Source organism: Martes martes (assembly GCF_963455335.1).
Source record: "Martes martes genome assembly, chromosome: 7".
Taxonomy (NCBI): Eukaryota; Metazoa; Chordata; class Mammalia; order Carnivora; family Mustelidae; genus Martes; species Martes martes.
Window position 1 is genome coordinate 104,071,784 of NC_137894.1, and position 16,320 is coordinate 104,088,103.

General features: G+C 35.6%; 1 protein-coding gene across 1 annotated transcript in view; it reads left to right on the plus strand.

Annotated features, from left to right (window-relative positions):
- Positions 1-16,320, plus strand: part of KIAA0586 — a 132,700-nt gene that overhangs the window by 36,708 nt on the left and 79,672 nt on the right. Inside the window, exons 19-23 of the mRNA XM_080807340.1 lie at positions 1,061-1,168; positions 2,510-2,590; positions 6,740-6,933; positions 8,887-9,005; positions 14,367-14,566. Coding sequence (XP_080663466.1) covers positions 1,061-1,168; positions 2,510-2,590; positions 6,740-6,933; positions 8,887-9,005; positions 14,367-14,566 — 702 coding nt within the window. The remainder of the gene's footprint in view (positions 1-1,060; positions 1,169-2,509; positions 2,591-6,739; positions 6,934-8,886; positions 9,006-14,366; positions 14,567-16,320) is intronic.

Consider the following 16,320-nt stretch of genomic DNA (forward strand, 5'->3'; position numbering starts at 1 on the left):
CCTACATATAATAAAAGAATAGATTTGAATCTATAAAATCAATAAAATCTAAACTGAAGCTAATATAAAAAATTCATATGTAAAAAGGGAAACATACAGTTAGAATATATGAAAGGACTATGCCATAAAGGATTAATTCTTAAATCTGAATACTTCTGTAAGTTAATAAAAAGGAAGGTGCAAATCCAGGAATATTCAAAGAACCTGAATAGTATCCTACAGAAGAGGAAATACAGTTTATGAGCAAGAAAATGGATACTTTAAATCTTTCTAGTTACTAAAATAATCCAAATTAAAATAACAATAATATACCTCTATTTAAAAACTTATTGTTGAAACAGTTATGTTTTTGATGACATGAATAGAACTCATTTGGACTGCATTTGGGCATTAATTATCAAGAATTTTAAATATTCATGCTCTATGTTAATCTAGTATCTAGTAATCTGGCATAATTAAATAATGCCAGTTTAGGGGGGAAAAAAGTTTAGGGCGGAAAACCCTATATATATGAAGAAGTTTTTTGTGGTGATATAATAACAGAAATATTAGAAATGTCATAAATGCTTGCCAACAGGAAGATGGTTAAATAATTAAGGCATTATTGAAATATTATATATCTAAAATATAATGATTAAGTTTATATGGGAGTATGAAAGGTGCTTATAACCTAATTAAGATGAAAAATCAGAAATAGTAAGAAGTGGATAGTAAAAAGAAAAGGGTGCTCGCTTTGGCAGCACATATACTAAAATTGGAACGATACAGAGAAGATTAGCATGGCCCCTGCGCAAGGATGACACGCAAATTCGTGAAGCGTTCCATATTTAAAAAAAAAAAAAAGAAAAGAAAAGGGAAGATTGAAAATAAAGTTATCTTAATAGGGTCTTATGTGTTCCCCTTTATTTTCTAAATTTTATAAAATACTCTATCATAACTTAAAAAATTATTATCCATTGACTTCTTTATAAAAAGTTAAAAATATGTTACTGATGTATAGACTGACAGATATTTGAGTCAAAATGATGAACAGAAAGCTGGATGTTGTGTTTTGTTTTAGGTATTACCCAATGTGGATATTGATAGCATTTCAAATGGTAGTGCTGATGTCGATCTATCTCTGCCTAGTCCCAAAGAAGCATGTCCTCCTCTGAAAACTTGGATACAGGTATTCAGAAATTTATCAGATAGTTTTGTGTAATGTCTGACTATGAAGTTTAACTAATATTATTCCATGCAAAGTCTTCCATTGTATAATATGTTATAATAATTTAGGTTTTAAGGAAGAGTTTCAGAATGAATCTAGTATTGCTGATAAACTTGAAAAAGAAAGTTTGTTTAAGATTCTTACATTTATAAACATTGTGAAAGTGATAATCCTTAGTGTAGTTTTTGGGTAATTTAAGTTGTCTCATATGTGAAGAGAGGATTTCTGTCTCTTTGGAGAAAAAGCTTGATTTAAACAGGAATCAAATTATAGTTTTCCTGAATATGAATTTCATAGTGATGTTTAGAGTTCATGTTTTGGGATGTTACTTGGTCAATATAGTATTGACATGATACAAAAATAGGCATTTCTCCCTAGTATTTATTTGCTATTCAATAATGAAGCCCTAACTTTACTACGCACTTGAATAACACTGCAGCTGTCCCCAGCTTTCATCTGTTGTAAGCAGCAGATATAGGTTTAAGGAGAGGGAGAACACCAACAATTTTTCATGATTAGAAATAGTAAAACAGGGGCGTCTGAGTGACTCAGTCCATTAAGCATCTGCCTTCGGCTCAGGTCGTGGTCTTGGGATCCCGGGATCAAGCCCCAGGTTGGGTTCCCTGCTCAGTGGGGAGCCTGCCTCTCCAGCTGCATCTGCCCTCTCCCCCCTGCTTGCATGCTTTCTCTCTCAAATAAATAAATAAAATATTTAAAATAAAATAGTAAAATAGAACTGACCCTAGATGGCAATTGTGCCTAATTTAATTTTTTCATCAATAACTTTTTTTTTAATCAAAAGTTTATTAAAACATATGGTTACAAATAAGTTTTTGGACTGTTTATCATTCTTCTCTCAGGGAGGGGCTAATGTGGTTTTGGGGACTAGATTGTATCAAGTGAGGCCTACAGGCTAAATTAGTATAATAACTTTCTAATTTATTTGATACTGTATCTGTCTTTTTGTGTACTTGTATATATGTATACTTACATATCTAACATATAAACACAACTGTAGGAGAGAAATCATAATCCTAGCAACTTGATTGGTTGGATTAAGTTGCATTGTTGATGGAGTCATTGACAAAAACTTATATTTAATTTTTGAGAGCTATTAAAATGAAACCTGATGGCTCAGGTACTATCTTTTTTTTTAGTGAAATCAATTCTAAGTAGGATATTAAAATAAAAAAATAGAGCTATGTAATTATAAGTTTATGTTATGGGTGGAAATATGGTAAATTATGTATAAATTTAAAAGATATTAAGCACAACAAAATCTTTTTGAAAATGCTTTCTTAGACCCCAGAACTTATGACAGTAGATGAAGAAGAGGTCAAGTTTCCAGGAACGAACTTTGATGAAGTAATCGATATCATACAGGTAACAAAGCTTAGAAAATGTGAAAAAATATTTTTCTAGCAGTATTCTTCCATGTAATTAAAGATAATTATATATATGTATCTGTATATAATTTTTAGAGCAGTTTTAGTTTCTAAAATGAACAAAAATGAGATGAAAGTTCAGAGATTTCCCATATACCTTCTACCCCCACACATGTATAGCCTCCCCAACTCTTAGCATCTGGAGTGGTACATTTGTTAAAATTGTTGAACCTAAATTGACCCATCATAATCACTCAACATCCTTAGTTTACTTTAGAGTTCACCCTTGATTATGTACATTCTATGGGCTTGAACAAATGTATCCATTATTACAGTATCATACAGAGTATTTTCTCTACTCTAAAATTCTTTGTGTTCTACCTATTCATTCTTCCCTAACTCACCCCAATCCCTGGTAACCACTGACCTTCTTATTGTCTCCATAGTTTTGTTTTTTTCAGAATGTGATGGAGTCAGAATCATACAGTGTGTAGCCTTTTTGGATTCTTTTACTCAGTAATATGCATTTAAGCTTCCTCCATATCTTTTCATGACTGAATAGCTCATTTCTTTTTAGTGCTGAATAATATTCCATTGTTTGGATGTGCCACAGTTTATTTACTCATTCACCTACTAAAGGATATCGTGGTTGTTTCTGAGTTTTGGCAGTTATGAATGAAGTTGTGATGAACATCTGTGCACAGATTTTTTTTCATGAACGTGTTTTCATCTCCTTGGGTAAATATCGAGGAGCATGATTGCTGGATTGTATGTTAAAAGTATGTCTAGATTTGTAAGAAACCAGTAAACTTTTTTCCAAAGTGGCTGTACCATTTTCCTTTACCACCAGTAAGAAATGAGAGTTCCTGCTGCTGCACATCTTTGTCAGTGTTTGTTGTTGTCAGTATTCTGGATTTTGGCCAGATTTTGTGTAGTGGTATTTCTTTGTTGTTTTAGTTTGCATTTCCCTGATGACATATGATGTGGAGCATCTTTTCATACGCTTATTTTCCACCTGTATATCTTTTTTGGTGAGGTTGTCTGTTAAGGTTTTCGGCCTACTTTTAAAACTGGGTTGTTTTCTTATTGTTGAGTTTTAAGAGTACTTTGTATATTTTGAATAACAGTTCTTTATCAGATGTGTCTTTTGGCAAATATTTTCTTCTCATTTACGGCTTGTCTTCTAATTCTCTTGATGTTGTCTTTCACAAAGCAGAATTTTTTAATTTGAATGAAGTCCAGCTTATCCATTATTTCTTTCATGGATCACCCATCTGAAAAGTCAGTGCCATACCCACAGTCATCTCAGTTTTCTCCTATGTTCTCTTCTAGGAGTTTTATAGTTTTGTGTTTTACATTTAGTCTCTGATGCATTTTGAGTTAATTTTTGTGAAAGGTGTGAGGTCTGTGCTAGGTTAGTTTTTTTTGCCTGTGGATGTCCAGTTCAGTATTATTTGTTGAAAAGATGATCCTTGCTCCATTGTATTGCCTTTGCTTCTATGTCAAAGATGAATTGACTATATTTATGTGGTTCTAATTTTGGGCTCTCTATTCTGTTCCATTCATCTGTTTGTCTGTTCTTTCATCAATTCCATACTGCTTGATTACTATTGCTTTATAGTAAGTCTTGAAGTTGAATAGTGTCTGTCCTCCAACTTTATTCTTCTCCTTCAGTATTGTGTTGGCTATTCTGGTTCTTTTGCCTCTCTATATAAGTTTTAGAGTCAATTAGTTGATAGCCACATAATATCTTGCTGAGATTTTTATTGGAATTGCATGGAATTTATAGATCAAGTTGTGAACAACCAGCATCTTGGCAGTATTGAGTCTTCCTATCTAAGAACGCAGAATATCTCAGGGCATGTGGGTGGCTTAGTCGGTTAAGCATCTGACTCTTGATTTGATAAGATTCTCTCTCCCTCTCCCTGAACTCTACAAAAAAAAATATCATAGAATATCTCTTTATTGATTTAGTTCTTTGGTTTCATTCATTAGAATTTTGTGCTTTTCTTCAAAAAGTTCTTGTACATATTTTGTTAGATTTATACATAAGTATTTCATTTTTTTTGGATGCTTATGTAAATGGTATTGTGCTTTTAATTTCATTTTCCACTTGTTCATTGTTGGCAAACTTGTTATAATCAAGTTTCCAGGAGTTGTTTGGGGTTTTTTTGGTCAATTCTTCCAGATTTTCTATATAGACAATCATGTCCTCTGCGAACAAGGACAGTTTTATTTCTTCCTTCCAAACACCTTTTATTTCCTTTTATTGTCTACTTGCATTAGCAAGGACTTTTAGTACGGTGTTGAAAAGGAATGGTAAGAGGGGACATGCTTGCCTTATTCCTGATAGTTGAGTATGTTTTCACCATCAATATTATGTTACAGTGCTTTGAGAAACTTCCCTTTACTTTTGAGCTAAATATATTTTTATTTTAAAATTATGAAGTTAGGATTCTATAGTATAGTGTTCTTTTCATCTGTATCCTCTAGCTGCCTCAATGAAACTTAATGATTATCAGCTGGTTCCCATCTACATCTCATCTTTCCTGCTTCCTGTTTTTTTCCTCCTTTCCATTTCCTTTGGCTTCCCTCCCTCCAATCTATCCTTTCTTTATTCTGTTAAACATTTGTCTGTCTGACTTCTGGATTATTGGCAAGATCACCAGTTAGCTCATATTAAGGGAAAAAGTTGTGAGGGGTCTAAAATCCAAGAGAAGAGTGCGTATAACAGGAAGAGCTATAGAAATGGTAAAAATAGAAGGGGAAAAATAGGAAGAAGTAAAATATAAAGGATGGGAGAAAAGATCATAGAACATAGAAGCTACTTGAATAATAAAATGACTACAATTTCAAGATATTTATTCATCTTTCGGAACTTTCACTACTAAGGCCAGATTTATTCATCATAAAATCAAACCCTATTTTAGAATATTAAGAGATATGCACTATATTAAAGGTTTTTGTTCACTGGCATGTTTTCTCATGTGAATTACACATGAATGTTTCAAAGGCAAGAATCTTACTTATCTTTATATTTCTAATGCCTGGCAAAGACATTTGACAACTTTTTTTTTTCCCCATGTGCAAGTGAAAGAAACAGTTGTAGAAATAGCACATAATTTGGAGTCAGATCCAAGTGTTCCAATCCTGGCTCTGCCACTTATTAGTTGTGGAGTTAATTTTTTGATGGGAGAATATTAATCAAATTATAATTTTTAAAGACTTCTAATTTTTTTGAGATACATATTAAATCATTTACAGGTAAAATGAGATCTGTGATTTGTTTCAAAATTATATGTGAAAGGTAAAGCAGATGGGGGTGTGTATAGGTGACACAAATTAGCTGTGGGTTGATACTTGTTAAAGCTGGGAACAAGTAAATGGGATATGCATAATTTATATATAACCAATATAGTATATGAGCACTATTTTGTTTTCTTTTAAACATGTCTGATATTTTCATAATGAAAAGTTTAAAATTTTCAGAAATTATTCCTTTGATCATATGATGGTGCAAATAATGTATAAGATAACCTAACTGCATTTGTAAATGTAAATTATAGGTTCAGAAAGAGGAAGCAGTGATATTTAGAAGCATTAATTTATTATAATAATAAATTTCTAGAGAGAAGTGTTAATGTTTTATGTAGGAAAAACCAAGTTATCTAGTTTGTTTTACGACTGCTTAAAATGAATAGTGGGTTTTAAAAAGACAAAATAGGGACGCCTGGGTGGCTCAGTTGGTTAAGCAGCTGCCTTCGGCTCAGGTCATGATCCCAGCGTCGTGGGATCGAGTCCCACATCGGGCTCCTTGCTCAGCAGGAAGCCTGCTTCTCCCTCTGCCTCCATCTGCCAGTGCTCTCTCTCTCTCTCTCTCTCTGACAAATAAATAAATAAAACCTTTAAAAAAAAATAAAATAAAAAATAAAAAGACAAAATAATTGTATAATTAATGTTTCTTCAAGGCAATTTGTATGACAAATGTATATATTGTAAATAACATGATGCCACCTAATTAGAAATGCTATTGATTAATGTAGAAGTGTTGGTTAATTTACCAACCTAAGTTCCATGCCTACCCTGATCATTCGGTAAATGTTAAACAAATATGTGAATATAATAGTTTTGTTTTTATTATTACCAGGAAGAGGAAAAACGTGATGAAATTCCAGAACACTCTGAACCAATTCTGGAGTTTAACAGAAGTGTTAAAGTTGTTTCTACAAAATATAATGGTCCTCCATTTCCGCCAGTTGCTTCTACTTTTCAGCCCACCACTAATGTTCTGGATGAAGTAATTCAGAGAAAAGAAACATTGGAAAATAGCTTAATTCAGTGGTGAGTTTACAGTGGTGTTGGTGTGAACAGAATCATAGTAGCAGATAGAAATAGAAAGTATTGAATTTTAGTTGAAAATCTTCCTTGTCTCCTTTTGTTTATTAAACTTCTCCTTTGTTATAGTCACTGGGAACTATTTGATGTGATGTGAGGGTTTAACTAGTTGTTGAAGGTATTGTTTTTCTTGAATATTTGTATTTAGGCTGTCTATTATGGCAAAAGAGGCTGTTAAGTAACAAAAGCCTTCAAAATGTACGTATTCTTTTTTTTTTTTAATGTACATATTCTTTAATCCCATGATTCACTTCCAGAAATTCCTAAGGAAATAATTATGGTTCTGCTACTCAGCCACAGACTACTTAGCACATACAGTGCTTACCGTAAACAAGGCATTGTTCTGCTTGTTATTTCTATCACTTATGAACTCTGTTTTTTTTTTAAAGATTTTATTTATTTATTAGAGAGAGAGCAAGAGAGAGAACACAAGCAGGGGGAGCAGCAGGCAGAGGGAGAAGCAGGCTCCTTGCTGAACAGGGAGCCCGATGTGGAACTCGATCCCAGGACCCTGGGATCATGACCTGAGCTGAAGGCAGATGCCCAACCATCTGAGCCACCCAGGCACCCCTGAATTCTGTTTTTATCCCTGTTTTCACCTGTGAGAAACTTTAAGGAAGTTATGGCATAAACTAAACTTAATAGTAATACTTATCAAGATTGCACTTAGAAGAATATTTAATGATGTTGAATGATATTAAGAATTAAAAGACCGCACTCAAAAATAAATATGCAGGGATACCTGGGTGGTGCAGTTGGTTAAGCATCTGACTCTGGTTTCAGTTCAGGTCATGATCTCAGGGTCGTGAGATCAAGCCCAACTTTGGGCTCTATGCTGGGTGTGAAGTCTGCTTAAGATTCTCTCTCTCCGGGGCACCTGGGTGGCTCAGTGGCTTAAGCCTCTGCCTTTGGCTCAGGTCATGATCTTAGGGTACTGGGATGGAGTTCCACATCGGGCTCTCTGCTCAGCAGGGAGCCTGCTCTCTCCCCACCTGCCTGCCTCTCTGCCTACTTGTGATCTCTCTGTCAAATAAATAAAATCTTAAAAAAAAAAAAGATTCTCTCTCCCCCTCTCCTTCTGCCCCTTCCTAACCCCCACCCCCACTTGCACATGTACTCTTTCTCAAAACAAAACAAAACAAAACAAAACACAACAACAAAACCAAAAATAAATGTGCATAGGAAAAAAATTGAAAAACATATACCAAATGGTTAGTTGTGTTTATCCATGAGTCTGAGATTATGTGTGAGCCGTATCTATTTTTGTAACTTACATATTTTCTAATTTCTCTACAATGACTATCTATACGTGTATACTAATTTTTCATCAGCCTCCTGGGTGCTCTAAAGAAATGTACAGAAGTGATCTCCTATTGTGTTCCCCTTTTCCTTCCTTCTCTCTTTCCTCTTTCATTTCTTAAAAATGACCTTGGAAATAAATTGTCTTTCCTTTTTAAGAGGAAAACTACCTGTATTGTAGTCCAAATATTTATTTCTTTGAAGAGAGGGCAGCTGGACTTCTTTTCTAATTCTGATCTTGTGTGCTTTTATATGGGTGCTTTCCAAGTAGGGAACCCAACATTTTAGGTGCACGATACGTCCAATAATCCTTGACCTAAACCTTATTATGAATTTAAGAGGTCTGTTACACTTTTCATTAGGCTAATCTGCAAGTTTATTAAATCAAATTTAAATCTGCCTCCCACATGGTGATTCTGTTTCATGTGGTTTATTTAACTGGGAGATACCTTTATTTTTTCTTTCCAGATTAAACCTTCAGAATTACTGCTTTGATGTGTAAATGTTTGTGTCCATGGGTAAAGTTTATTTTTAGGGGTGTTATTTCTAACACTTTGTACATTCAATCAAATTTAGGAATCCTCAACTTTTATTCCTCAGGGTAGAACAAGAGATAATGTCAAGAATTATCTCTGGGCTCTTTCCAATCCAGCAACAGGCCAGTCCTAATGTCAGTGTTTCAGTCAGTGAGGCAAGTGAACCATTGACTTCTGACATCGGTAAGTGAAATGGAACCTTTTACTTTCTTTTGGTATTGAAAGATAAAACCTTGGGGCACCTGGGTGGCTCAACTGGTTGAGCATCTGACTCTTGATTTTGGCTCATGTCATGATCTCATGAGTTGTGGGATAGACCCCCACGTTGGGCTTTGTACTCACCGGGGAGTCTGCTTCAGAGTCTCTTTCCCTCTGCCCCTGCCTGCACATGTGTGTGCACACGTGCTTGCTCGCTCTCTCTCTCAAATAAATAAATAAATAAATCTTAAAAAAAAAAAAGATAAAACCTTCAAGTCATGGGTTTATGTATTTTAGAGGTCAAGTATTCCTCAGCTGACAAAAGATAGGCTCTTACTTCCAATATCCTTTCCCTTTTGTTCTCTATAGTGGAGGTAAGTTTTCTCTCACCTCTGTATTTCATACTGAGGTGTTCACATTATTCTATCCCTCCATCCCTCCCATCCCAAATCTCTCCATTACTTCCCGTAGCACTTTGTAGATATCTTTGTTAGGGGGACTATCAGATTGGATTACAATTGGCTTACATTATCTGTTTCACTAGACTATAAATTACTCAGGATTACGGATGTTTCTCCTTTAGTGCCTAGCCTTTGACACCTAATAAGACTAGGTATTCACTGAATGGATGGACAAGCCTCTTTATGGAACCCAAATCATTCTCTCCTTCTCATCCTTCCTCCTGCTCCTCCTCTTCTATCATTTTTCCCTTTCTTCTTCTTCCTTTTCCCCCTCTTTCACCTCCTCTTTTTCCATTAGCTTTTTTGAGGTATAGTTTACTTGCCGTAAAGTTTGCCAGTTCTAAGTGTATATTGTGATGAGTTTTGATCAATAGAACTGTGCATTAGCCACTCAATCATAATATAAAAAACACTCCCATCGTTCCAAAAAGTTCACTTATGCCACTTTGTAGTGAGTTCCTCACCCCCTCCCACGCCAACTGGGCCCTAACAGCCGCTGATCTGCTTTCTATTACTGTATTTTTGTCTTTACTAGAATTTTATATATATGTAGTCATATAATATATAGCCTTTTGTGTTGGCCTTTATTTAACATAAAGCTTTGACAGTGATGTTTTATGCCTATAGTAACAGTATGGATCTATCATAATTTGTTAATCCAGTTACCAGTTCATGGAAATTTGTACTCTTTTAGTTTGGGGCTACTATAAATAAAGCTGTGATAAACAGACAAGAAACTGCTGCGTGTTTTCAGAGAGGCTGTTCCATTTTGCATTCCCAGCGAGCGCTGCCTGAGAGCTCCAGTTGCTCTGCAGCCTCACTAACACTCAGTGTTGTCAGTGTTTTTAATTACAGACATTCCGTAAGCACGTAGCGAGATCTCATTTTTCACATTTCCTTAATGACTAATGATGTGCATTTTTTCCATGTGCTTATTTGCCACCTGTACGCTTACTTTGGTGGAAATGTCCTTTAAATCTTTTGCCCATTTTTAAATTGAGGTTTGTGTCTTCCTATTATTGAGTTGTAAAAGTTCTTTATTCTGGATACAAGTCCTTTATTAGATATACTTTACAGTATGTTCTCCTAGTTTGTGTCTCGCCTTTTTGTTTTCTCAGCATTATCTTTTAAATGGGTCAGGGCAAAAGATTGGGGCACCTGGGTGGCTCAGTAGGTTAAGCCTTTGGCTCTGGTAATGATCCTGGGGTACTGGGATCAAGCCCTGCTTGGTTAGGAGCCTGCTTCTCTCTCTGCCACTCCCTCTGTGGCTCTCCCTGCTTATGATCTCTCACTCTTGCTCTCTCTCAAATAAATAAATAAAATCTTTAAAAAGAAAAAGAAAACAAAAGGTTAATTTTGATGAATTTTAATTTATCAATTTTCCTTTTATAGTTTGTGTTTTTTGGTATATTATTTCTCAAGATCATTAAGCTTTTCTCCTATATTTCCTTCTAGAATGTGTATGGCTTCAGACTATGCATTGAGGTCTGTGGTACATGTTGAGTTAATTTTGATCCCTACTTTGCACCATATACGAAGATTTTTTTTTCAGTGTATGGATATCCAATTGTTCTAGCATTATTTGTTGAAAAGATTATCCTGTCTCCCAATGAATTGCTCTGACACTATTGTTGAAAATCAGTTGGCTAAATATGTATGAATCTGTTTCTGGGCTTTTATTCTGTGCCTTGATCTGTAAGTTTATTTTTATGTCAATACCATACTTTATTGTAATTTAAAAATATCTTGAAATTGGATTGTATAAGTTCTCCAAATTTGTTCTTTTTAAAAAAGATTTAACTAATTGGGGCGCCTGGGTGGCTCAGTGGGTTAAAGCCTCTGCCTTCGGCTCAGGTCATGATCCCAGGGTCCTGGGATTGAGCCCCACATCAGGCTCTCTGCTCAGCGGGGAGCCTGCTTCCCCTCTCTCTCTGCCTGCCTCTCTGCCTACTTGTGATCTCTGTCTGTCAAATAAATAAATAAAATCTTTTTTAAAAGATTTAATTAATTAATTAATTAATTAATTTGTGAGAGAGAGAGAGAGGTGTGTGTGCCTAAGCATGACCATGGGGAGGGGCAGAGGGAGAGAAACACAGGCAGACTCTCCACTGAGCGCAGAGCCTGACAGGGGCCTGATGCAGCAGGGCTCAATGAGGGGCTCAATTCCAGGACCCTGAGATCATGATCTGAGCCAAAGTCAGACACTTAACTGACTGAGCCACCCAGGCACCCCTTGTTCTTCTTTTTAAAACATTCCTCTGTATCATTACTTCTATTTTTTTTTTTTGCCTTCTCTCCAGTCCAGAATTACCTACTTTTCTTCTTCCATAGACTCTAACTGCCCAAATCCTAGACTTCCCAGCCTATATTTCTGGCTTATACTTTTTCATTACCTACTTTCTTTTTAGTCCTCATGGAGCTTTCTGCCCTTCTCCTAGTGAAACTCCTCTCTCACAGAATTTTGTTGTCAAGAATAACCTTTTTTCCCAAATCCTTATCTTCCCTCGTGGCTTTAGCATGGGCATTGTTGACCACCTCTAATTCTTAAAATGTCCTACACATTTTGTTTTCTTAGAATCCATTCTGCTGTTGTTCCTGCTATCTTCTTTATTTCTTTAGGACTTTATTTCATCATCTTTTTTTTTTTTTTCCTGATCAGTTGCTCACCCCTAAGGCTGACATCTTCAGCTGCAACCTCGCAGTTGTGTCTCTCCACTGGCATCCCAAAACTTGACATGTCCAGAGTTTTTCTAGCCCAACCTGCCCAAAGCTTTGGAGTTATTGTTTATTTTCTTTTCTTTGTTTTTCCTCATCTCCACCTAGCCATAGCCTGTTCCCTCACTCCATATGATTTATTGTTGCATTTAGTTAATTCTTCCTGTTTAGTATAACTTGAATGCCTGCTCCACTGCTACCCCCTCCAGGTTTTCTTCCGATATCAGTCCGACGTTCCCACTCCACTTTACCTGCCCACTGGCGTCTTCTGGCCCCCGTAGAGATCCAGACGTGTATAATTCTGATCTCAGGCTGATTTCATGGGTGATCGGAGTTCTTTGGTAGGTAATCAGCACACTTTAGGGTACAGGTTGAAAAGGCGCCTCCTCCTACTTTCCCGCCATCTTGTCTCCCCCCCCTCCAGGTTTTCTTTCAGCACTTTTTGGAAAGAAGGGAAAAAATGATCAACAAAGTTATGAGGAAATTTATGGGTTTTTTTTTAATGGAAATCTTAAAATTTCCAAATTGGGCATTTAAATTCTATTCTCTTCTATTTAAAAGTATATGTGTTTGTTTTGTTTTGCCTATGTCTGGGTAGAGCTTTTTGGCCTTTATAATAGAAACGTTCTAATTTCTGATCATACCAAAACAATAAATTATGAGAACTGAAAAGGAGAAGTATCTACATACACTGTCAAATACAAATTTGACATTTGGTAGTCATTGCTATGGTAACTTCAGAGTAAATTGCTATTACTTATCCCTTAACAGGTGATCCTAAGACACCTGTAACCACTTTTTAAGGAATTGTGGATATTGCTCTTTTAGTTGTACTTCTTTGGAGAGGTTACATCTCCATCAAATTGTATTATCATTGTTTACATGTTTTCCACACAGAGCTTTAGAAATATAGCCCACTTGAAGTCTAATAAAGTCTGTTGAAGTTTTTCTCAATTTTATGTACATTCATACAAGGGAAAAATTATAACCTATTTGGAATATTAATATATATATAGCTTCTGATATCAAGCATGCAAAGTACTACAAAAGTGAGTAGGAGTAGCCTATAATGTTAGTAACTGATGTATCTGAAACTAGAAGGAAGGAACTTTTTGTCTTTGTATTTATGAAGCAGCTACTATTTCTTTAAAATCCCCCCGCAGTCATTGGGTCTTTGTGCTTTGGTTTTTATTTACTCATTTATATATTTATTTATTTTAAAGATTTTATTTATTTGAGAGAGAGAGAGCATACGAGAGAGAGAGCACAAGTGGAGGGGAGGGGCAATGGGAGGGAGAAGCAGGCTCTCCCCTGGGCAGGTAACCCAACTCTGGGCTGGATCTAGGACCCTCGGAACATGACCTGAACCAAAGCTAGACACTCAATCAACTGAGCCACCCAGGTACCCCTGTGCCTTGGTGTTTTTTTTTAAAGATTTTATTTTTTTATTTGACAGACAGAGATCACAAGTAGGCAGAGAGAGAGAGAGGGGAGGAGGCAGGCTTCCCACTGAGCAGAGAGCCTGATGTGGGGCTCGATCCCAGGACCCTGGCATCATGACCTGAGCCGAAGGCAGAGGCTTTAACCCACTGAGCCACCCAGGTGCCCCTGTGCCTTGGTGTTTTGACCAAGATCTATCATAGGGTTTCCTGTTGCCCTGTTCTTAGAAATATGGGTTGTTTTCAGATGAGAACATTTCAGGTGGATGCAAGTCCTTTTTATCACTAAATTCTGAAGTGGTAGGAAGAGACCATGTAAGTAAAGTTTTCATCTGGGTGTTTTCCTCCTCTTTATGATTTGTTAAAAAGGTTGTTCATATGTCAGTTATCATCGTATTCTCTTTTGTAATTTTTTTTTTAATTTTTTATTTATTTTCAGCGTAACAGTATTCATTGTTTTTTCACCACACCCAGTGCTCCATGCAATCTGTGCCCTCCCTAATACCCACCACCTGGTTCCCCCACCCTCCCACCCCGCCCCTTCAAAACCCTCAGGTTGTGAACCATGAGAGACTATGGACTCTGTAATATTTTTTATTTTCATTTTTATTCTTCCTCTTACTTCCTTATACACGTATGTTTTCATCTCTAAAATTTTAAGAACTAAGATTTGGATTGCAGGCATGTTTCTTACACACTTATTCTGAAATTCTTTCTTTCTTTTTTTTTAGTGGAAGGAACAAGCAATGGTGCCCTCCAGCTTTTTGTTGATGCTGGGGTTCCTGTTAATTCAGATATGATTAGCCATTTTGTGAATGAGGCTCTTGCTGAGACCATAGCTGTCATGCTGGGTGACAGAGAAGCAAAGAAGCAAGGTCCTGTTGCTACAAGTGTTTCTGGGGATGTTTCAGCAAACAACACATATTTGCCGGTAGGAGTGACTCTCCTCTCATGACTTGGAGTCCTGGGGAGTTTTTGATACATTTATTAAAAAACAGTAAGATGGACAAATTTTAAATTAGGTATCATAATAAGATCATAGCTTGTGGTGGAGAATGATTTTTTTTCTTGCTATGATATTATAGTAATATTTTCCCTAGCATTTTACTTTAAAAGCTTTTAAATTTATAGAAAACTTGAAAGTATAATACAATGAATGTCTGTTTACCTTTACCTAATATTTACCAATTGATAACTTTTTGACAAATTTTATGTCTTTATATGTTATATATTCTTTAAAAATCATTTGAAAGTTGCAGATATTATGACATTTCACTTCTGAAAGCATTAGCAGTTATCTCCTAAGAATAAGATACTTTATTACGTAATCAAAATGACATCATTATACTCCTGAAGAAATTTAACATTGATATGTTAATACTACATAATATAGAGCCCATATTCGAATTTCCCTGTTGTTCAAAAAATATCCTTCGTAGATTTTTTTAAACTCAAGATATAGTCAATGTTCACACATTACTTTGGGTTATTATATAAACTGATATTTTTACTCTTTAAGATTAAAAGATGAGATGATTATATTAAAATTAATATATTAAAAGATAAAATATATTTTAGGCACTTCTGTTGTTTGTTTCATCAGCCTTACTATGCTAAGTAGTTTCTTTTTTTTTTTTTTTTTAAGATTTTATTTATTCATTTGACAGACAGAGAGGCAGAGAGGCAGGCAGAGAGAGAGGAGGAAGCAGGCTCCCCGCTGAGCAGAGAGCCCGATGTGGGGCTCGATCCCAGGACCCTGAGATCATGACCCGAGCCGAAGGCAGAGGCTTTAACCCACTGAGCCACCCAGGCGCCCTGCTAAGTAGTTTCTAATCTATTATAGGAACGTGGAATTATACAAAACCAAAATAGACTCTATACTACTACTACCAGCTGTTTAAAACTTTATGGTCACTTCTGAGTCTATAGATCATGAAGGCATCATTTTATATAGGTGAAACATTTAAACTACCTCATTTGAGGTATAAACATAAAGTTACATGTTTGAATTTTATAGAGATTACTATAATGTAATTGGCGTGTTGTGGTTAGTGAGCCAGAAATTAGGACATAGTTTTGGTCTGTGATTTTTCAGCCCTTTGGTCATGCATGCAATGCAGATGTTGTCAGCGTTATGGATTTCTCTGTCCTAATTAATGCTGGTGTGTTTTCTGCCCATATACTGCATATACTCTTGTGAGGGCAATTGCATGAGAAAATGTAGAAAAATCAGTGTAAAGAGGCAGTCTATACAATGTTAAGAGTATGGAGTTGGGGAGATATGAATTTGAACTGTCAGCTCTGTTGCTTTAGTTTCATATGTATAATAGAGAAAACACATAAAGTTTAAATTATCAGGACTTCACCAGAATCTAGCTCCCTTCTCTCACTGCCATATTGTTCATTATCTCCAGAATTGTCATGACTTTTCTTGATACTTTGATTTTCCAAATATACATTAAAATTTAGTTTTCAAGTGCCATGAAAGATTTTGTTGGAATTTTTATGAGAATTGATCCGATTTTGATTAGTTTAATTTGGAGAAAATTGACATCTTTATGATACTGTTAACATCTTAGCCAAGATGTTAACTATGATGATGTGAGATGATGAATGTAAAGAGCTTCATCTAGTGCCTGGAATTTGGCACTCATTAACTTAATTGTTCATCATCATTGTCCATTA